Source organism: Adiantum capillus-veneris, unplaced genomic scaffold, assembly GCF_014529385.1.
Source record: "Adiantum capillus-veneris isolate H3 unplaced genomic scaffold, ASM1452938v2 Hic_scaffold_325, whole genome shotgun sequence".
In the NCBI taxonomy this organism is placed as follows: Eukaryota; Viridiplantae; Streptophyta; class Polypodiopsida; order Polypodiales; family Pteridaceae; genus Adiantum; species Adiantum capillus-veneris.
The window spans coordinates 5,571,455-5,593,918 of NW_028221436.1; the positions used below are offsets into that span (position 1 = coordinate 5,571,455).

Here is a 22,464-nt window from a genome sequence, read left to right on the forward strand (position 1 = left end):
TACTTGTCAAATAAAAAATTCTATCTGTAGATAGGTAGATAGATATAGATAGATTGTAAAAAGATTGCCTTAGGGTTAGGATAATTTATTGCCAACGCCTCTGAAAAATAGATCAGATTGAAGACCTCCTACAACCTGAAGATTTTCTAACCGATTTCTTTTCTTTTATTCCCTAGCAAAGTCAAAAAAAAAAAAAAAAAAAAAGATTTTTTCCCCCCTCATACAGGAGTTTTAACAAAAATTAGATTATGAATCATTGACTCTGGGACAATTACTACGTACACTCCAACTGAGCTAATTGCTACTCGGGGTTGTAGTTCAATTGGTTAGAGCACCGCCCTGTCAAGGCGGAAGCTGCGGGTTCGAGACCCGTCAATCCCGATACGGGAAATTGCAACGAAACAAATCGGAGTTCTATTACCCATCTTACATAGATGCTAAAAGATACCACTTATAAAGAATATGCCCAGATTTAGATTTTCCTATTTTACTTCTTGGGTCGAGCTGGATTCGAACCAGCGTAGGCACCGCCAGCGGATTTACAGTCCGTCCCCATTAACCGCTCGGGCATCGACCCGTAGGAAAGGAATTTTGGTTCTATTCTATTACATGAATTGTTGCTCGATTAATCAATTTCATTTAAAAGCTTCCATTCGATTCTTTTCAGTTGTCCCGAAATTTACCGGGAGGGGTAACAATAGACTTGTTATGTGCGCAAAGAAGTTATTGAAACTCGAATACCCCAGGGGAATTCGAATCCCCGTCGCCTCTGTGAAAGAGAGGTGTCCTGGGCCTCTAGACGATGGGGGCCAGATTATCTGCTAGAAGCTTAGGTTATTTCCCTCGAGTTGTCAATATGGAGGGATTAAGGATGCCATAGAAATAGTTTTTATTAACGACATTAAACTAATAAGGAAAATAATTTATCAACATATCACTTTCCCTGTAGCAGCTGACCGATTAGCTAGAAGCGGAAGCGGCGGATCTAAACTGCTTGTAGAAGTTAGAGATAGGTATTCCCGGTATCTATTTGTATTGCATACCTAATCGTGTGATATACTACATAATCGATATTAGAAATTTGGTTTCAACGCCTTATTATTAACTAATAATATTTGATTCGGTCAACCCGACTAACTAAAAATCGAAGGTTCATAACGGAATCCGAGAGTTCCTCTCGATAGGACCGCTCAATTTATTTCCCAATTAATGATTTGAACTACTAATACGGAAGTAAACATTCTTGCGTTTGTAGCCACTGCACTTTTCATTCTAATTCCGACAGCTTTTCTACTCATTCTTTACATTCAGACGGCCGCCCAAAATAATGGGTAGTTATCAATTACTCTGATTGGTAACTTAGTAGATTTCTTGGTAAGTTAGTAAAGTTAATAGTATAGTAATTTATGGGGGTAGCTGGGGGGGGGAGATGAAAAAATATTAATTTTTTTTTTGTTTTCACAAAGCAAATGCGGTGAAACAAGATTTGGTATTCCGGGGTAAATCGCGGACCTATATGGCTGCTACTATACTACCACATCACCAAATTGTTACTGCCCAACGATGTTTCCTGGTTAAGTTTACTCCTGCTAATCGTAATGATTGCTCCCCCCTCCCCGCTTCTTTAGAATTTTTCTGCCTATGTTGTTTGCCCGTAATTCCAGATTGAATTGCTAGAAATTGATAGAGTTATCGATCTATCAAATTCTAGCAATTCTACCAAATCCCCCGGAAATGAGATCCACTCACTGAGCAGCCATGGGTTGAAAACTCAATCTGTTCTACTTACATTTCTATTCTAAAAGAAAGAGATAGTCACTAAAACGGTATCAAGCGAAACATTCGTAACTATAAGCTTAGCTGCATATCAACTGAAAATACAAGAAAAAAAAAACTAATTTTTTGCCTCGGGTGCAGTCATAAACCCAGAGAAATATCTACAACTTGAACCACCAGTGGAGTAAAATACCGATTACCCCATTATACCAATTTATGAAGTAAAGGGTTAAAATAATGATCTTGGGTTTGTTAAAACCCCTCATAGAATTTCTTCTCCCCGGAATCAAATAATATAGATATATCTATTTACTTTTTTTGTTCAATTTCCAGATTTTGATACGAGAAGAAATCTTATAGGCAAAAAAAAAAAAAAAAAATCTATGCAGTGTAATTTAATTCCTAAATTAATCCTAAATTAACTAGATAAAGGATCCGTTTAACGAAGGATCAATTAGCTACTCGACACAAGTCACAACCCACTTCTTCCCCGAACTACAAGCGAGAGGGAAAACGTAGAAATTGCCGTCAAGGCAGCCCAAGCTATAGTGACTGAATCCGTAATTATAATTCCTATCTTTTCACTCCCCAAATTTTACCGATAACTAACTAGCCTCGAGCTCAGATGCATATTAAATCTTTGGAAGCGTCAAAGTACGTAATAAGAATCAGATATCTTCTTCTGCAGGATACCCCCCTAGTAGCGAGAAACAACGAGTATGTATAAATCCAAGTCGTCTTTTCCAATGTTACTGGGTAGTTTTTATAATTTTGTAGGATTTGTCAATTCCTACTTGCTACTGACTAAGTAGTAGTATACTTATTCGGGATTGTCGATGCGTGATTTGTCGAGATACGTGGAATGTGTTAGGCTATAACAAGCTATAGAGCAACTCAACCTGTATCCGATTTCGGCGCACCAAGCAATCCCCGGAAAACCCTACCTAGATGGGTGAGTAAAATTAGATGAATTTAATCTTCCAAATTGTTATTTTCCATTTCTTCTTCCAGGCGATACCCAGATTCGAACTGGGGAATTGAGGATTTGCAGTCCTACGTCTTACCGCTTGACTATATCGCCCCGTTTCAAAGATTCTATTCTAATGCCGACTTGAAAAGACCATCGAGGACGTTCAGCCGGTCAGACGAAATGTCTCACCAGTGAGTATAGTGCTGAGATTAGAAACTGACAAGTAGTTTCCCCTATGCTCCCGATGAAAATTTCTAGTTTCATATGCATCCACTTCGAAAATGACAACCTGCAACCTAGTTATTCGCCCCGAAATTTCGAACGAAATTGTGAATTGCAAAAACTTGAAATTTCTATTCTATAGGTAAGAGTTTTGTATGTTTCTTCATTTGGGGTCAAACCTCTTTATTGTCCCCAAAGTAGGCGGATAGCGGGAATCGAACCCGCGTCACCTCCTTGGCAAGGAGAAATTTTACCACTCAACTATATCCGCGCAATCCATCATTTTATTTTACGCACCAAATTGCATCTTTTGCCAATGAGATCCTTAATACACACTTCTTTTAATATAAGAAAAGATTAAATTTACCTACATAACTTCATTTCTTTTCTTACGAAATCAACTTAAACTGAGTTATGTATTGCAAATTGCAAATCCTTCTTTCTGGCGGTGGAAAATCTATTTATCTCGTCTCACATTTGAATTCCCCACCCGTAACGGTAAGTTACGAGGGGAAGAACCAAAACAGACTTTTAGGAGATGAAGGAATTGGGTATACCTACCAAAAAAACTAATCCAATCCATAATGAGGCCCCTGAAAAAACAATATTTTTGTTGTCAGACCATCCTCCGGGAGACGCAAACGCCACAGGCACACCAACAACTAGTAAAAATGAGGTAGCAATTAATGCAAATAAAGCAAATTGAAAAGCAGTAGTCATAATTCCGATTCCTTTCGCATGAGGAATTGATTTTCTGTACCACTTAATCCGCATCCGACGGAGCTGCTGCGAAGTTTTCATTTGTAGGGAACAAACGTCTATTTCTAAGACTAATTTATCAAATCCCTACGACACCTCTCAACTAGAAAAGTTAGCTCAACCCCGCCCGCTATTGAAGATGTTTATCTCATGTAGCGATATTTTCACCCCGTATCTGTTGTATCGTAGCAAGGGTAGAAAAAAAATCTCTCTCTATACAAATAGATCTTAGAATCAAAAACTTTTGCGGTTCATTCGCAACTCGATTGTCTTCCCCAATCATCTGGTAGACTTGGGTTACACTTTTTATCCTCCGAATCTCAAAGGAAGAATTCGCCTATTTGGGAGAGATGGTCGAGCGGTTTAAGGCTCCAGTCTTGAAAACTGGCATGGCACCTCGATGCCATCGAGGGTTCGAATCCCTCTCTCTCCTAACATTTGGATCAGCCATAAAGGAGGCAAGAGTGATAGCTGAGATCTACTCCGATCCGAAGAGGTTCTCCTCCAATACGTTGCAAAAAACCATTATTTGTGTGTGTATAACATATGACTAGATGATGAGTTGGAATCTACCTATCCAGTTGGATAGATAGATCTTAAATAAATGTGATGAATTAAAAGAAGAGGAGGCAAATTTATTAAGTCCTCACTTGTTAGCGCGTGGGAAATTATTTACCTATTTTACTTTTCTGCCATCACCCTTTCATCATCTAAACAAATTCTTCGGATTTTAATTAAGGGGTGTCATAGAAAGAACGGGTTCGGTATCGCGGTCAATTCCTTTTTCAAAGCCGGCTGCGGCTGCACGAGCCCTACCTGCGTGCCATAGATGGCCCACAAAGAAAAAGAATCCCAAAACAAAGTGAGAAGTTGCTAACCAACTTCGGGGAGATACATAGTTTACAGCATTAATCTCGGTAGCTACCCCGCCTACAGAGTTTAAGGAGCCTAAGGGTGCATGAGTCATATATTCCGCAGATCGTCGCTCCTGCCATGGCTGTATATCCCTTTTCAACTTACCAAGATCTAAACCATTTGGACCTCTTAGAGGTTCTAACCAAGGAGCACGAAGATCCCAGAAGCGCATTGTTTCGCCCCCAAAAATAATTTCTCCGGTGGGGGAACGCATTAGGTATTTTCCTAACCCAGTAGGTCCCTGGGCAGAACCTATGTTGGCGCCGAGACGTTGGTCTCTAACGAGGAAGGTAAAAGCTTGAGCTTGAGAAGCTTCTGGACCGGTGGGACCATAAAATTCACTAGGATATGCTGTGTTGTTGAACCAGACGAAACAGCAGGCAGTGAAGCCAAATATGGCTAGAGCTCCCAAGCTGTAGGATAAATAAGCCTCCCCGGACCACACAAAAGCTCGACGAGCCCAGGCAAACGGTTTTGTTAATATGTGCCAAATCCCGCCGAAAATACAGATGGATCCGAGCCACACATGTCCCCCGATAATATCTTCTAGATTATCTACACTCGCAATCCATCCCTCTCCGCCAAACGGAGACTTTAGTAGGTAACCAAAGATAATATTGGGGTTTAGAGTAAGATTCGTAATTTCTCTTACATCTCCGCCACCGGGTGCCCATGTATCATACAACCCTCCGAAATAGAGTGCTTTGAAAACCAGTAGGAAAGCGCCGAAACCTAGTAATATTAGATGAATACCGAGAATTGTAGTCATCTTATTTTTATCCTTCCAAGTGTAACCAAAGAAAGGAAAAGATTCTTCCAGAGTTTCGGGACCAATCAAAGCATGATATATGCCTCCAAAACCCAAAACTGCGGAAGAAATCAAATGTAGCACTCCGGAAACAAAGTAAGGGAAGGTATCGGCCACTTCCCCGCCAGGACCTACCCCCCAACCCAGGGTTGCCAAGTGGGGAAGTAGAATTAATCCCTGCTCATACATAGGCTTCTCTGATACGAAGTGAGCTACTTCAAATAAATTCATAGCTCCAGCCCAAAATACAATCAGACCAGCATGAGCTACGTGGGCACCAAGCAATTTACCAGACAAATTAATCAACCGGGCGTTCCCCGCCCACCAAGCAAAACCCGTGGTTTCCTGATCGCGACCACCCAGCGAGAGAGTTCCATTAAAGAGCGTTTCCACGGGGTAAAACCTCCTCGGGGAATACAAGATTTTCGTGAGGCTGATCCTGAGCTGCCATCCAGGCACGGATCCCTTCGTTTAGTAAGATATTCTTTGTGTAGAAAGTCTCGAACTCGGGATCTTCTGCTGCACGAATTTCTTGGGAGACAAAGTCATACGCGCGCAAATTTAAGGCGAGACCAACTACTCCGATAGCACTCATCCATAAACCCGTCACTGGCACAAATAACATGAAAAAATGTAACCAGCGTTTGTTGGAAAAAGCGACACCAAATATTTGGGACCAGAAGCGATTTGCAGTTACCATCGAATAAGTCTCTTCAGACTGAGTTGGATTGAACGCCCGAAATGTGTTTGCACCGTCGCCGTCTTCAAAGAGAGTATTTTCAACTGTAGCACCATGAATGGCACATAGGAGAGCAGCGCCCAGAACTCCTGCAACCCCCATCATATGAAATGGATTCAGAGTCCAATTATGAAAACCTTGAAAAAACAAAATGAATCGGAAGATAGCCGCTACACCGAAACTAGGTGCGAAGAACCAACCGGATTGTCCTAAAGGGTAAATCAAAAATACGGAGACAAAAACCGCAATCGGACCAGAGAAAGCTACTGCGTTGTAGGGGCGTAATTGTACGGACCTAGCCAGTTCAAATTGGCGTAACATAAAACCTATTAAGGCGAAAGAACCATGAAGGGCGACAAAAGTCCATAAACCCCCCAATTGGCACCAACGAGTGAAGTCCCCCTGTGCTTCAGGACCCCACAAAAGAAGCAAAGAGTGGGCCAAACTATTAGCAGGGGTAGATACCGCGGCAGTCAAGAAATTGCATCCCTCCAAGTAAGAACTTGCTAATCCGTGAGTATACCACGAAGTCACAAAGGTCGTACCCGTGAACCAGCCCCCCAGGGCGAAGTAAGCGGTGGGAAATAGTAGTAAGCCGGACCAACCCACAAATACAAAACGATCTCTCCTGAGCCAGTCATCCATACTGTCGAATAAGTCTTTCGGTTCTTTGGAAGATTTTCCAATGGCAATTGTCATATCTGTTCCCACTAAGCTACCCCCACTTTTAGGTCCCTCATTCCTATTTCTATATTCCAGGAGTTGGTATAGTTCTCTTGAATATGAGATTACCAGATTGTTGATAAGTCATTTTATCAGAATTTGTCGTGCGAGATCAAAAATCGTAATATTTTCACAAGGCCTTCTTGCCCTTTTCCATTTTTTTTTTCACTTTTCTTTCAATTTATTCTATTCATCATTTTTGCCCAATTCTTTCTCCTCCCTGCTTGTCGTTCCAATATATCATCCCTTCTTGTCTCTGGGAGATCCCTTCTGCCACGTCAGATATTTAGTAGGTAAGCCCCCCTTTTCTTCCAGGACTTCGCTAACCATTTTAACACAACAACGAACCTGATCCAAAGGAAAGTCGAGTTGTTTCCGAGAATCCGGGTAGGTAAATACGAAATTTTGTAGTATAGTATAAGGAGTTTACACATGTTATGCATAGGAATACGCGGAACTTATGCTTTTTATTGCATCTATCTCTACTTCGAGATATTTAGGGACTTATTCTACCAATGCCTAGGAAACCTTAAAAAAATATTTTGTCTCGACTAACAAAAATAGGTAGCAACCAAGGGTGTGTCGGAAATTTATGCATCGAACAGGATAATTATGTCTCCATCTAGACTCCTAGCAGTGTAAACGGTTTCCAATTGTTTGAAAGATGTGGAAAAGGGAGAGTACCAGAGACTTGTAAGAATCTTTTCAGTAATTGAAATTTGTTTTGTAATACAGTGAATAGGGAAAAACTATTTCCCAAATTACAATTCTTCTTTTGTATCTTCTTTCGCAACTGCAGATGTAAAGATATATATCTATAAAACAATAAATAGATAAATCTATTTATTGTTTGTCTTTTCGTCAGATTTGCATTTAATTCCCGAGGTAAGAATAACCAAAATGTCTCTGGTACAAAAAAGTATATCCAACTGATTTACCGATACCGCGGGAGACAATACAATATTCTTTTTGCATGATGACTTAGTTACATTAAGATCCCCCCCCCCCCCCACGAACAGGGTTCGTGTTGACTCCAGTATCTTTTTTTCCTAGCCAATGGTACTGGATATCTAAATTTTGGATAACTACTCTCTCTATTAGCATCTTACATGACTATTTTAGCCCTTTGTCGGATTTGAACCGACGGCTTACGCCTTACCATGGCGTTACTCTACCGCTGAGTTAAAGGGGCCTATGTACTGTGAATAAATATAGACTGGCGATAAAAATGGGGTAGAATCCCAATTTTTATTTCCTCGATTGAACTAATTAAGCTGCATCCATGGGGAAGTCAGTAGAACGGAAAGGAAAAACTGATTCTCTTTAATCCCCGGTAGGAACTTCCGGTAAATTGGAAAAAGAATTGACAATTGACTTTGCGGAGACGGGATTTGAACCCGTGACCTCGAGGTTATGAGCCTCGCGAGCTACCAAGCTGCTCCACCCCGCGTAGTTAATGCCTCTAACGTAAGTATTATACATCTCTTAAAGAATTACATTGGACATAAATAATGCATAAACAAAAATGATGAAGATGAGTAAATTGCAGTATTTTATCTATCCATCCTATCTTATCTATTTATCTATCGATAAATAGATAAGATTTCAATTCTCTAAACAAGCGGTAGATAAGGCGGGGGGGTAAGTAGTTTTTCTACCAACTCGATTTCAACACTCCAGGCAAGACACAGGTGTGTGCCATCTCGCGGGGTACGTGTCTGGAAAAACCAAAATCTCGATAATTGGATCTGGGTCGTCCGGTTAGGGAGCACCGGTTACGGAGACGAACGCGTGCACTGTTGCGTGGTAGAGATTGCAATTTTTCGGAAATAATTAGTTTATCCTGGATCCGCAAACTATTCTTAATCTCTCGTCTCAAAAATTGGCGAAGAAGATTATATTTTTTCACCAATTTTTTCTTACTATTCTCCTTTTCAATAAGACTTTTTTTTGCCATAATTGGTAGGTAGGTGAGCAGAGTTGTATTATTACTACGAAACAAGTAGGCAGTCGGTGTGCCGAGTAGAAAGGATAGTGAGGGTAAATCTGACGCGGGAACAAGCAATTTTGTAGTTGAACAAAGATGAAGACTAGCCAAATTTACCTGATGTAGATGCTATCAAGAAAGCTGCGTAGGTAAATATATAACCCACGGAGAAGTGCGCTAATCCAACCAGTCGCGCTTGAACGATAGAAAGGGCAACCGGTTTATCTTTCCACCGTATCATATTTGCAAGAGGCGTTCTTTCATGAGCCCAAGCTAAAGTTTCGATGAGTTCTTGCCAGTAACCGCGCCACGAAATCAAAAACATAAACCCGGTAGCCCACACGAGATGCCCAAACAAAAACATCCATGCCCACACAGATAAGCTGTTCATACCAAAGGGGTTATAGCCATTAATAAGCTGCGAGGAATTTAGCCATAAATAATCTCTTAGCCATCCCATTAGATACGTAGAAGATTCGTTGAATTGAGCAGCATTGCCCTGCCATAAAGTGATGTGTTTCCAGTGCCAATAGAAGGTAACCCATCCAATTGTGTTCAGCATCCAAAAGACAGCTAAGTAGAAAGCATCCCAGGCAGAAATGTCGCAAGTTCCCCCTCGGCCGGGCCATCGCAAGGAAAACTATAACCAAATTCTTTCTTATCCGGCATCAACTTGGACCCGCGTGCATCTAAAGCACCTTTCACCAAAATTAGTGTAGTGGTGTGTAAACCTAAAGCAATGGCGTGGTGAACGAGAAAATCCCCGGACCAATCGTTAAAAATAACGAATTATTGCTACTGTTAACAGCGTCTAACCAGCCAGGTAACCACAAGCCCCGACCAGCATTACTTGCCGGACTATCTACTGAAGATAGAAGCACGTCAAAACCGTATGAAACTTTACCATGAGCAGATTGAATCCACTGAGCAAATACGGGTTCAATAAGAATCTGTTTTTCCGGAGTCCCGAAGGCTAGCATTACATCGTTATGAACATAAAGACCTAACGTATGAAAACCCAGAAATAAACTAGCCCAACTTAGGTGAGATATAATTGCTTCTTTGTGCTCTAACATTCTTGCCAACACATTATCTCTATTCTGCTCGGGATCATAATCTCTAAGAAAGAAGATGGCTCCATGTGCAAAAGCTCCTGCCATGATAAACCCGGCAATGTATTGGTGGTGAGTATATAGTGCTGCTTGGGTCGTATAATCCTGCGCTAGAAAAGCATAGGCGGGTAAGGAATACATATGTTGTGCAACAAGGGAGGTGATGACTCCCAAAGCAGCTAAAGCAAGTCCTAATTGGAAGTGGAGAGAATTATTCACCGTATCATAAAGTCCCCGGTGTCCACGTCCCAGCTTACCTCCCGGGGGAATGTGAGCATCCAAAATTTCTTTCATGCTGTGTCCAATACCAAAGTTAGTTCTGTACATATGGCCGGCAATTATAAACACGACGGCTATTGCTAGGTGGTGATGAGCCATATCAGTTAGCCACAAACTTTGAGTTTGTGGATGGAATCCCCCCAGAAAAGTTGGAATAGCTGTTCCTGCTCCTTGGTTGCTATTGAACAAATGGGTGTTAGAGTCAGGATTTTGCGAGTAAACGCTCCATTGACCCGAAAAAAAAGGTCCCAACCCCTGGGGATGCGGGGCAGTAGTCAATAAATCGTTCCATCTGACATGCCCGCCCCTTGCTTCGGGAATAGCTACATGAATCAAGTGGCCTGTCCAAGCTAGGGAACTCACTCCAAATAATCCTGATAGGTGATGATTAAGACGAGATTCAGCATTTTTGAACCAGGAGATGCTTGGTTTCCATTTGGGTTGGAGGTGTAACCAGCTAGCTAGTAGGAACAAAGCAGCAACAGCTAGCAGAAAAATGGCTCCGGTGTAGAGATCTTCGTTATTGCGTAAACCAATAGTGTACCACCACTGATATACGCCGGAATAGGCAATATTGACCGGGCCCGCGGACCCCCCCCGGGTATAGGCTTCGACCGCCGGTTGACCAAAATGAGGATCCCAAATGGCATGGGCAATCGGCCTGACATGTAATGGGTCCTGTACCCATGTTTCAAAGTTGCCCTGCCAAGCTACGTGGAACAAATTCCCAGAGGTCCATAGAAAAATAATAGCTAACTGACCAAAGTGAGATGCAAATATTTTTTGATAGAGACGTTCTTCGGTAGTATCGTCATGACTTTCAAAATCATGCGCAGTGGCTATGCCAAACCAGATACGACGAGTAGTTGGGTCCTGGGATAGACCCTGGCTGAACTTTGGAAATCTTGATACCATAATGTTTCTCAAATCCTCCTAGCCATTATCCCACTGCAACGATTCTCGCCAGGAAGAATGCCCAAGTTGTGGCGATTCCACCCAGAAGGTAATGAGTTACTCCCACTGCACGTCCCTGTATAATACTCAGAGCTCTGGGTTGGGTAACAGGAGCAACTTTCAATTTGTTATGAGCCCAAACTATAGATTCAATAAGTTCTTGCCAATAGCCGCGACCACTGAATAGAAACATTAAGCTAAAGGCCCAGACAAAATGAGCCCCTAAGAATAGAAGCCCATATGCAGATAATGAAGAACCATATGACTGAATGACTTGAGAAGCCTGTGCCCACAAAAAATCTCGCAGCCATCCATTGATTGTCGTTGAACTTTGTGCAAAGTTTCCTCCAGTGATGTGGCTCACTGCTCCCTGTTCACTTACACTTCCCCATACATCCGATTGCATCTTCCAGCTGAAATGAAATATAACCACTGAAATAGAGTTGTACATCCAAAATAGCCCCAAGAATACGTGATCCCAAGCAGATACCTGGCAGGTGCCCCCCCTTCCGGGGCCGTCGCAAGGAAAGCGAAAACCAAGATTTGCTTTGTCGGGTATTAGTCGAGAGCTGCGTGCAAATAAGACGCCTTTCAATAATATTAGTACAGTAACATGAATTGTGAATGCGTGGATGTGGTGCACCAAAAAATCTGCGGTGCCTAATGGAATTGGAGCTAAGGCCACCTTGCCGGCCACTGCTACTAAGTCGCTCCCACCCCAGGCCAAGCTGGTGCCTGCTGTTGCGTTAGGTGCAGTCGATCCAGGAGCCAAGGCGTGAGTATTCTGGATCCACTGGGCAAAGATTGGTTGCAGTTGAATAGCGGTATCCGAAAACATATCTTGAGGACGCCCCAAGGCACTCATAGTATCGTTGTGAATATACAAACCGAAGCTATGAAAACCAAGGAAGATGCAGACCCAGTTAAGATGTGAAATTATTGTATCACGATGACGAATGACACGATCCAACAGGTTGTTGTATTGAGTAGTTGGATCATAATCCCTTACCACGAAAATAGCTGCATGTGCAGCTGCTCCCACTATTAAGAAACCCCCTATCCACATGTGATGTGTAAACAAAGAAAGTTGTGTTGCGTAGTCGGTAGCTAAGTAGGGATAAGGCGGCATAGCATACATGTGGTGAGAGACAATAATTGTTAAGGATCCCAAAGTGGCAAGATTAATAGCTAATTGAGCGTGCCATGAACTTGTCAAAATCTCGTAAATACCCTTGTGTCCCTCACCCGTGAAAGGTCCTTTATGAGCTTCTAGTATTTCCTTCGTACTATGCCCGATACCCCAATTTGTCCTGTACATATGACCAGCTACCAAAAAGAGAACCGCAATGGCCAAATGGTGATGTGCGGTATCAGTCAACCACAGACCCCCTGTTATCGGGTTCAATCCGCCGCGAAAAGTTAAAAATCCGAGTATTCCGACCAGTTCAAAGTGAAAAACGGAATTAATCCTTTTGCAAAACTTGGATACGTCTGAGCTAGAAGATCACGATTAAGGATGAGTTCGTGAGGAAGGGGTATTTCTTCGGGGTCAACACCTGCGTCTAGGAGCTGATTGATAGGGAGCGATACGTGTATTTGATGTCCCGCCCATCCTAGCGATCCCAATCCCAATAGACCGGCCAAGTGATGATTCAACATGGATTCGACATTTTGAAACCAAGCTAATTTTGGAGCAGCCTTGTGATAGTGAAACCAACCAGCAAAAAACATTAATCCAGCAAAAACTAAAGCACCCACGGCTGTGCAATAGAGCTGTAACTCGCTAGTTATTCCGGAAGCTCGCCATAGTTGGAAGAATCCGGACGTTATTTGCACGCCCTGAAACCCCCCGCCCACATCTCCATTAAGTATTTCTTGACCCACTATTGGCCAAACAACTTGGGCACTGGGTTTTACGTGTGTGGGATCATTCAGCCATGACTCATAGTTGGAAAAACGGGCTCCATGAAAATACATCCCGCTCAACCGAATGAAAATAATAGCTAGTTGGCCAAAATGCGCACTAAATATCTTACGGGATATATCCTCCAAGTCATTGGTATGACTATCAAAATCATGGGCATCGGCGTGTAGGTTCCAAATCCATGTAGTGGTACTGGGACCCTTAGCTAAATTTCTTGCGAAATGTCCAGGCTGAGCCCACTTCTCGAAAGAAGTTTTTACAGGATCCTTCTCTACCATAATTTTGACTTCTGGTTCTGGCGAACGAATAGTCATTGGGACTCTCCTCTCTTCGAGCAGGGGATAGCAACAACCTACCAACAGGAGATATAAAATTTCTGAGAATTGGGGGTTTCATTAACATGCAAGAATCTGTTACTTCCCTCCAAATTTGAAAGTTGAACGTCTATAGTGAAGAGATCATGTGGGATAGGCTTTCGGTGGTATTATTACACGGCTTAGCGGCGCCTGATGGACTTGATAAGTAATACTAATTGCCCCCCCCCCCCCGGGGGGGGGGGGGGGTCGACGTCTGAGAAACAAAAAGTTTTACTTACTTTGACTTCCCTATTTAGGAAGTCACGCTACTCTCGTACTGTTGTTCCAACTCTCCCACCGATGAGACGGGGAGAAGCGTCCCGTAATTTTCAGCCAATTCTGTGCTTCGGCATAATTGTCGGGGGAAAGTGCTATTGCCCGTCGCCAATACTCAGCAGCCTGATCAAACCAAGCTTCCGAAATTTCTAAATCTCCTTGATAAATGGCCTGTTCCCCTCGACAAGAATGGATGATTCCTTTCCCAGTAATCTCCTCCTTCAGAACCGAACTTGGGGGTTCCCACCCCATACGGCTCATATGACTGCACTCCCACCCTTTGGGTGAGGGATGAATCCTACTCCCGAGGTGAGGTGTGGGAAAACTAAAAATAGCCAGGTTTTCAATTCTATTCGTTCCAAATAAAACCTTTTCCGTACTCACAGCTATTGGGAAGAGAATAAAAATCTCTCCCGTCACTAACTACCCTATCTCAACATGGATCTTTCAAAATGAGAGAAATTTTTTCCTTTGGGATTTGGTACTACGCCGTGTCTCGCCACTTAGTGCTTTTTCAACTGCCTCTTCTACAGAAACGAGTTGCATAAATCTTTGATGAGCCAGCTTCATTGTATCGATCCAGATTTTCAATGAGAAATCCTTACGACGCTGCATCCCCTTATTTAGTTAAATTATCCATAGGAAGGTTAGGCCGGTTACCTCCTCCGAACTCGGATTGTTTGGAAGGGGGCTAAATCCCGCAGCTCGTGGCAACTCCCGTCTAGAAAGATGCTTGGGGGAAGCCTTTTTTTTTATCGGTTGATTGATCATGAACCGAGGAGTCCCGAGGTGTAGATAGTCGCACGTGGTGGCAGATCACAGCCATATTATTAAAAGCTTGTGGCAAAAAGGAATTACGCTCCGACGCTTGAAAGTAGTATTCCAAAGCTTTTGCATGGTTACCATTACTGGTATGAATAGGACCTATATTGTGGGGTATGTAACTTCGGTCGTAAGAATCAATCTCCAAACGCATGGCTTTGTAGTAACTTCCCGAAGCTTCTGCATATTCTCCCTCTGATTGGGCCGACATCCGTTACGGTTGCTTACGCAGAAAAGCCCCGATTCAAAACCGCACGTGAAACTTCTGTATCATACGGCTCCTCCTGCCCAATTTAATTTACGAGGAAGCAATTTGAGAAGTTTCATTACTCCTGCTCTTGATAAGATTTCTAACCAGGCGGGGGTTAGTGTATGACAAAATCGGTATCTAACCATCCTTCTTACAAGGAGTTTTCTTTTTTTATTGGATCGATTGCGTTGCCGTCAATGAATTAGTGGTAGCTAAACTCCCTGGCAATTTCTTCGTTCCCAACGCTTTGTTTCTCAGAGGATTATTCACCCCGGCAATCTCCGATGATCTAAGGGATATCCAAAATACAAACGGGATGGTTGCTTGTTACCCCAATCGCAATTAGTCGTTATCGCGACTCCGGAGTTGTCGAAAACGCATAACATCTTTTGAATTAAGAGGTTGACGAAGAGTTTGTATTGCCGATTTCTCTAGTGGTGTATACCCCCTCCACGCTTACTCCTAAGATTTCCACGTATCACCAATTAACAGGTTTAACCTCCTGCTTGCTCGATACCTCGATCCGCGGGAGACGGGAGCCGTAGCTTGCGGGGCTGCATCAATCGTGGATACGCAACCGAAGGATTTGTTCGGCATTCGAAAAACACCTTTCTCAAATGTGGGCTTTTCAAATTGAGAGTTTTCTCCAATTAAGTGGGAATAGTGCTAAATTACCTCCCTTCTCGAATCGCACCATCCCTGTAGTATATAGAAGCTTCCCTCTCCCTCTTAGTAGTAGGTAGAATTCGTATGAGAATATCCGCTAGAATTGTGAAAGTTTTATCAATAAAATTATCATTTCTCTGCGACCTAGGCATAATCAAAATTACTCCTTGTTTTCTTTTTATTACTTCACCTATTACTAATCCGTCAGTTGAAATTACGGAAGAAAGGTAAGAAATCTATTTGGAGAATAACTTGGAAGAGAGAAGTAGTCGAGTGATAAGTGGAATGAGATTTTAATTGGTGTCGGAAACTTCCGTCACGTTTCACCCCTATTTCGAGGGGTACTTAGTGAAACGGATACCCGCAAATTACTTGCCACTTCATCGCCTAAAGTCATAAAATAAAATCAGAGGTTTCACTGGTGAAATATCGCAGCTCGGGGAAAGGTGGCCGAGTGGTTTAAGGTGTGGCACCGGAAATGCTATGTAGATTTCTAGCTACCGAGGGTTCGAATCCCTCCCTTTCCTATTTCTATTATTACTTTCTCGGGATACTTTTGTCTATTCCTTGAAATGTAGTTGAACAATTATCTTGGAAAAGATGAAGTCGGAATAAGAGTTTTAATCTGTTTCCGGATACGGATAAAAAGGAGTTGAAAGAATACTTCAACAAAAACGATAGATGGGGGCTACTCTATCTCTTCACTTCGGTATCAAATGGACCGAAATAGCGCATAACTATAACTGGGAAACAACGTCGTGGGCCAAATCAACTTTTTTTTTAATCGGAAAATATTCCGTCACCCTCGAAACTAGAAGAGAAGGTTTTTAAATTTCAAGACTTAGAGGATTAAGAGGTAGACGGAATAGCTTTTCATGACTTTCTGCTAATCCGCCCCCCAACTTGCATCATTCGGAGTTTTCCAACTAAGTATTTTCAGGACAAATATCTACAAAGTATTTGATTGAATCGAATAAAAGCTTCTTCTACTAAGCTTTTCGAGAGTAATACTCAACAACTAACAATTCATTGATATCCAAATTGACGGATTCCCGGTTGACCAGATGGTTGACTAATCCCGTTGGTTCACCCGTTTTCGAAATAGACAGAGTTAGGTGATCTGGTACTTCGTTCCCACTGAGAGACTCACTCTTCGGAGCATTGGCAGAAGTTGGTCGGTTCCGAATACTGATAATATCCCTAGGTTTACATCGATAGCTTGGTATATCCACAACGCGATGGTTTACCAAAATATGTCTGTGACAAACCAGCTGTCGGGCAGCGGGAATTGTGGAAGCCATGCCTAACTGAAAAATAATATTATCCAGACGCATCTCAAGCAGTTGCAACGGAACTTGACCTGTCGAACCCCTAGTTCTTCTAGCAATGCGAACATATCTTAGTAATTGGCGTTCTGTCAATCCATAGTTAAGACGTAATCTCTGTTTGGCTTCCAAACGCACGCAGAATTGAGAAATCTTTCTCGACGTTGATTGGTCAACAGCAAGTCGAAATTCCCCCAAGTTAGACGTATTACTCTTACCCGTACCCGTAAGTCCTGGCAAATTTTTTAGACGACGCATCAATTTTAGACGAGGTCCTCGATACCGAGACGTAAAAACTCCTTTTCTATAAAATAAAATGAATGTTTTCCAAGTGGCAAAAAAAAACTATGGGGTCGGCACGGAAATATTATTCATATCCACCACCAAATTTGGTAGAAGTTAATTGAAAATAGTATCTGTAGAAATCATAACATATAGTTAAAAAAATTGATAAATATCCACTTCGACTTGTTAAAAGTATTTGAATAGAAAGATGGGTGGAGTAGACGGAGATTCATTACTGGTGCATACAAAAATTTGTACTGAATGAGATGAATACGTTATGGCATATACATTTACATAAAGATTCTGTAAAGGAAACTTGCATATAGTAATGTGACAGGTGTATTGCTTCGAGTACTGTGTCCATATATACTTACTTTAGTGCTGAAGAGAAAAAAAAAAGTGGAGGATAAGTCAATTGTTGCCAATTGATAGACAGAGTTTCTCGTGCGTATTCCCATTCTTAGCGAACGGGAGGCAAGGTTGGAAAGAGCGCTGTAGAACAGAAGCGAAAAAAGTAGAATGTTTAGATTAGACATGCGCATATTTGTACATATGTGCTAATCTTTCCACTTGATGACTTTTCACCTGGATAGAATGGAAGCAAGTTGACAAATAAAAGGAAAGTGCACCAAAATTACTTTGAACTTTCGATAATGAGGAAATATCTAGGTATTTTCCTTCGCGGTTCCTTGGGGCCTAAAGGTGGGGATATGGCGAAATGGTAGACGCAGCGGACTCAATCGGATTGAGCCTAGGTATGGAAACGTATCAAGTGGCAACTCCCAGATTCAGGAAACCTGGGATTATTCAGCAGGCAATCCTGAGCCAAATCCCGTTCCACGTTGTGGAGTAGTGATCAGATCGCTAAAAAAGCGGATAGGTACAGAGACTCGAAGGGGGTTATTCTAGCGGCGAACTATTAATAACTAGTTTTCAAATATTGAAATGTTCGATGTGGTTGGCCGCATGAGGTAAAGCAGATAGAAAGATTGAAGTGGAGTTGGGAAAAAGGATGTCTCAAAAGCATTAATGATTAAAAGCATCCGCGGATGGGCTGAAATGATCCTAGAGTAGAATGTTGTTTGGATTGCACGTTGAAGTATCGTGGATCCTCTTTTGTTATTGATGGATCCAGAGCTCTGTTCATGAGGGTAATGGTGACTCTTTCTAGCTTCTTGTTCTTCAGGACCTCGCACTCGTCGAACTTCAAAACAAACTTGAGAACCCCACCGGATTCCTCTCGACTGATGTCAAAGCATTGAACTGCATGCCTTTGCAATGCTTCAAGATCAACGAAGAGGTTATTGTGCTTGTTAAGCTATACCTCTCTGCTGCCCTTGCCTAAGAACGTTGCTTCAATATGGAATGGTGACCCAAGTTTCTCAAACACCTCATCGTTTACGTGCCAGCGAGCAGCCTTTACATGTGATGGCTTTGGCAGCAATGATCCTCTCTGTAGTTTATTTTGAGACGTTGGAGAGGGGGAATAGGGAACACACCCAGCACACAAAATACTTGCCTCTCTATAGCCCAGGGATTCCACAGCACCCTAACCTCTCAAAAAACACCTTCAAATTGGCTAATTTGCACCAACAACTCCGCTTTAGCATACAAACCAACTATCTCACACCTTGCAAAAAAACACCCATGTTTTAGGGAAAAACTACTCCCCTGTTTATACTCACGAGCATGACACAGACAACATACTTATCATCCGATGACACGACTAACCCGTAGGTGCACGTAGGAAATCTTGTTAGCTTGTCAGGCTAAGACCAATCTACACATACGCACTTTTATGATGCATCAATCACTAACCCTGATAGATTGCAACCCACTTTATCCCTAAACGCTCACAACACAGTTTACACGTCCAATGAACTCGGAATCGCATCAAACTTACTAGGCACCATCCTCTCACTAGGACATATTTACCTATAAGTCTAATCTCACCAGATTAGAACCCTAGCTATCTCGAATACTGTCGCGATAGACTAACAGGTCATAATCCAAAAGTGGGCGAAACCTAAGTTTATCAGTATCAATGTGTGGCTAATCTCTTTCTCATTCCATGAAGCACTTGAGTATTGAAAACAGACACCGTTTGTGCTACTTACAAGCAAAACAAGCTCGAGGAAGAATCGATCGCGATCAACTCGAAACGGCGAATGCATGGCGTGGGTGCGTAGCTCTCGGAGAGACTACCGCGATGGTGTGGTCGCGTCGTGAATCCGGTGAGGGAGAAGTGCGTAGCGAAGAGGATAAGACACACTCACACTCTCTCTCTCTCTCTCTCTCTGAGACTCGTACGACACAGGATTAATTCAAAAAAATGTTATTCCAAAATGGTTCTAAGGTGACTTTTATACTTTAGTCACCTTAGCTCAAAAATGTACATGGGGTTCTCTTGCTCATGATTACAAAGTGGGAATAAATCTGAGTCCTGACTAACTGACTAATATTTACATAATCCAGATGAATGGATCAAAATGATAAAACGTCTTTCACATAAAAAATGGAATTTGATATGCTTTACAAGATGGGCTCATTACAACAGTTGGACCAATGGGACATATTTACCTATAAGTCTAATCTCACCATATTAGAAACCTAGCTATCTCGAATACCGTTGCGATAGACCAACAGGTCATAATCCAAAAAGTGGGCGAAAGTTAAGTTTTATCATATCTATGTGTAGCTAATCTCTTTCTCATTCCATGAAGCACATGAGTATATAAAACAGACACCCGTTTGTGCTACTTACAAGCAAAACAAGCTCGAGGAAGAATCGATCGCGATCAACTCAAAACGGCGAATGCATGGCATGGGTGCGTAGCTCTCGGAGAGACTACCGCGATGGTGTGGTCGCGTCGTGAATCCGTGAGGGAGAAGCGTGTATCGAAGAGGATAAGACACACTCACACACTCTCTCTCTCTCTCTCTCTCTCTCTCTCTCAGACTCGTACGACACAGGATGGGTTTTTTCCATGCCTTGTGTGGACCATATTGATAGTGAGCCGTATGTCTTGGCAAAATATGGACCATGGTTGAATAGTATGTGCTGCATTGAAATAAAAGAAAATGGTCAGTAGAGTACAATTTAAATTTTTTGTGTATACATAGAATGCCAACCCACCATGTAATGTGTGATATGTTGCCCACCCCACCCTGTAAGGTAAGTATTTTTCCAATCGAGCAAGGCTGCTTGAAATGATGTGAGATTACTTTGGTCCCAAGAATGCTGCTCAATGTAGTGAAAAATTTTATCTAGTGATTTCCACACATTCGCCTTGTGATTCTGGATTGCCCCACCACCAGCATTGTCTTTAACCACTTTATGTATCTGTTTCCATTTGTTGAACATGTTTCTCCTTTCTTCTCTATTTGAATCTTTGAGGCTAAACCCAAGAAACCTTCTTGCCTTCACTCCGCCTATCGATGCTTTCCTCGGTACCTTGTACCGACTTTGAGACATCTTAGGGTCCTCTTTGATTTTGACATTGCCTCCATGCAAACCAATGTCTGAGATCACTCCCTCTAATGCTTTGATCACTCTTTTCGACTCACTCTCTGGCTTTAATGTCCATGCAAAACATATGTACAAATGAACCACCTTTTCAATTATTCGATAGAGTGCATGAAGTGTACAGACGTGAACTGTACTCAGAGAAATATCAAGCACTGGTTTAAAAAGTCTTATCTTGAAGATGTCTGTTGGGAGCTCTATTCATTGCACACTCTCAAGAGATTGTGTATCAGCCATGCAATATAAGCATGGATTTGCCACAGTTGCTCTGTGTTATGTTGTACATACACTTAAGAGTCTTTAAGTCACCTGCCATGTGCCATTCCACTGTGTAGTCACCAAATCCTTCCACTGAAAGAACGGCTCCGTTTCTTTGTTCACTGATGATAGAAGGAATTTGGGTTTGACTAAAAACCCAATCGAGGATTTCAAAATTTTCCTTATCAACCTGGAGTGCAAAACGAAAAACACAAAATCAACAACCAAATAATCAATATTTTTGTTATCATAGAGTGAACGAAGTATACCTGAAATGATCCTAGAGTTAGAATGTTGTTTTGGATTGCACGTTGAAGTATCGTGGATCCTCTTTTGTTATTGATGGATCCAGAGCTCTGTTCATGAGGGTAATGGTGACTCTTTCTAGCTTCTTGTTCTTCAGGACCTCGCACTCGTCGAACTTCAAAACAAACTTGAGAAACCCACCGGATTCCTCTCGACTGATGTCAAAGCATTGAACTGCATGCCTTTGCAATGCTTCAAGATCAACGAAGAGGTTATTGTGCTTGTTAAGCTATACCTCTCTGCTGCCCTTGCCTAAGAACGTTGCTTCAATATGGAATGGTGACCCAAGTTTCTCAAACACCTCATCGTTTACGTGCCAGCGAGCAGCCTTTACATGTGATGGCTTTGGCAGCAATGATCCTCTCTGTAGTTTATTTTGAGACGTTGGAGAGGGGGAATAGGGAACACACCCAGCACACAAAATACTTGCCTCTCTATAGCCCAGGGATTCCACAGCACCCCTAACCTCTCAAAAAACACCTTCAAATTGGCTAATTTGCACCAACAACTCCGCTTTAGCATACAAACCAACTATCTCACACCTTGCAAAAAAAACACCCATGTTTTAGGGAAAAACTACTCCCCTGTTTATACTCACGAGCATGACACAGACAACATACTTATCATCCGATGACACGACTAACCCGTAGGTGCACGTAGGAAATCTTGTTAGCTTGTCAGGCTAAGACCAATCTACACATACGCACTTTTATGATGCATCAATCACTAACCCTGATAGATTGCAACCCACTTTATCCCTAAACGCTCACAACACAGTTTACACGTCCAATGAACTCGGAATCGCATCAAACTTACTAGGCACCATCCTCTCACTAGGACATATTTACCTATAAGTCTAATCTCACCAGATTAGAACCCTAGCTATCTCGAATACTGTCGCGATAGACTAACAGGTCATAATCCAAAAGTGGGCGAAACCTAAGTTTATCAGTATCAATGTGTGGCTAATCTCTTTCTCATTCCATGAAGCACTTGAGTATTGAAAACAGACACCGTTTGTGCTACTTACAAGCAAAACAAGCTCGAGGAAGAATCGATCGCGATCAACTCGAAACGGCGAATGCATGGCGTGGGTGCGTAGCTCTCGGAGAGACTACCGCGATGGTGTGGTCGCGTCGTGAATCCGGTGAGGGAGAAGTGCGTAGCGAAGAGGATAAGACACACTCACACTCTCTCTCTCTCTCTCTCTCTGAGACTCGTACGAC

At 42.3% G+C, this 22,464-nt stretch overlaps 1 protein-coding gene and 6 non-coding genes across 7 annotated transcripts; 2 read left to right on the top strand and 5 right to left on the bottom strand.

The window, feature by feature from the left end:
* Nucleotides 1-495: 495 nt before the first annotated feature.
* On the bottom strand, nt 496-577 carry TRNAY-GUA (transfer RNA tyrosine (anticodon GUA)). Its single transcript has one exon. It is a non-coding gene; the product is annotated as a tRNA-Tyr (tRNA).
* A 2,208-nt stretch (nt 578-2,785) lies between these two features.
* On the bottom strand, nt 2,786-2,857 carry TRNAC-GCA (transfer RNA cysteine (anticodon GCA)). The gene has a single exon. It is a non-coding gene; the product is annotated as a tRNA-Cys (tRNA).
* A 311-nt stretch (nt 2,858-3,168) lies between these two features.
* On the bottom strand, nt 3,169-3,239 carry TRNAG-GCC (transfer RNA glycine (anticodon GCC)). Its single transcript has one exon. It is a non-coding gene; the product is annotated as a tRNA-Gly (tRNA).
* Nucleotides 3,240-3,493: 254 nt separating this feature from the next.
* LOC147417160 (photosystem II CP43 reaction center protein-like) lies at nt 3,494-7,246 on the bottom strand. The gene is made up of 2 exons (XM_086507882.1): nt 5,844-7,246; nt 3,494-5,794 (listed from the first exon to the last, which is right to left on the bottom strand). Exons 1-2 carry the CDS (start codon nt 6,886-6,888, stop codon nt 4,458-4,460), a joined length of 2,382 nt encoding a protein of 793 aa, XP_086364008.1. The 5' UTR covers nt 6,889-7,246; the 3' UTR covers nt 3,494-4,457.
* On the top strand, nt 4,072-4,160 carry TRNAS-UGA (transfer RNA serine (anticodon UGA)). The gene has a single exon. It is a non-coding gene; the product is annotated as a tRNA-Ser (tRNA).
* Nucleotides 7,247-8,288: 1,042 nt separating the features above from the next.
* Nucleotides 8,289-8,362, bottom strand: TRNAM-CAU (transfer RNA methionine (anticodon CAU)). Its single transcript has one exon. It is a non-coding gene; the product is annotated as a tRNA-Met (tRNA).
* Nucleotides 8,363-15,978: 7,616 nt separating this feature from the next.
* Nucleotides 15,979-16,065, top strand: TRNAS-GGA (transfer RNA serine (anticodon GGA)). The gene has a single exon. It is a non-coding gene; the product is annotated as a tRNA-Ser (tRNA).
* The last annotated feature ends 6,399 nt before the right edge of the window (nt 16,066-22,464 follow it).

Coding starts and splice junctions, on each gene's coding strand:
- LOC147417160 (XM_086507882.1), bottom strand. CDS start 6,888: ATGACAATTGCCATTGGAAAATCTTCCAAAGAACCGAAAGACTTATTC. Junction 5,795..5,843: donor CCCCGAGGAGGTTTTACCCC/GTGGAAACGCTC, acceptor GTCGCGATCAGG/AAACCACGGGTTTTGCTTGG.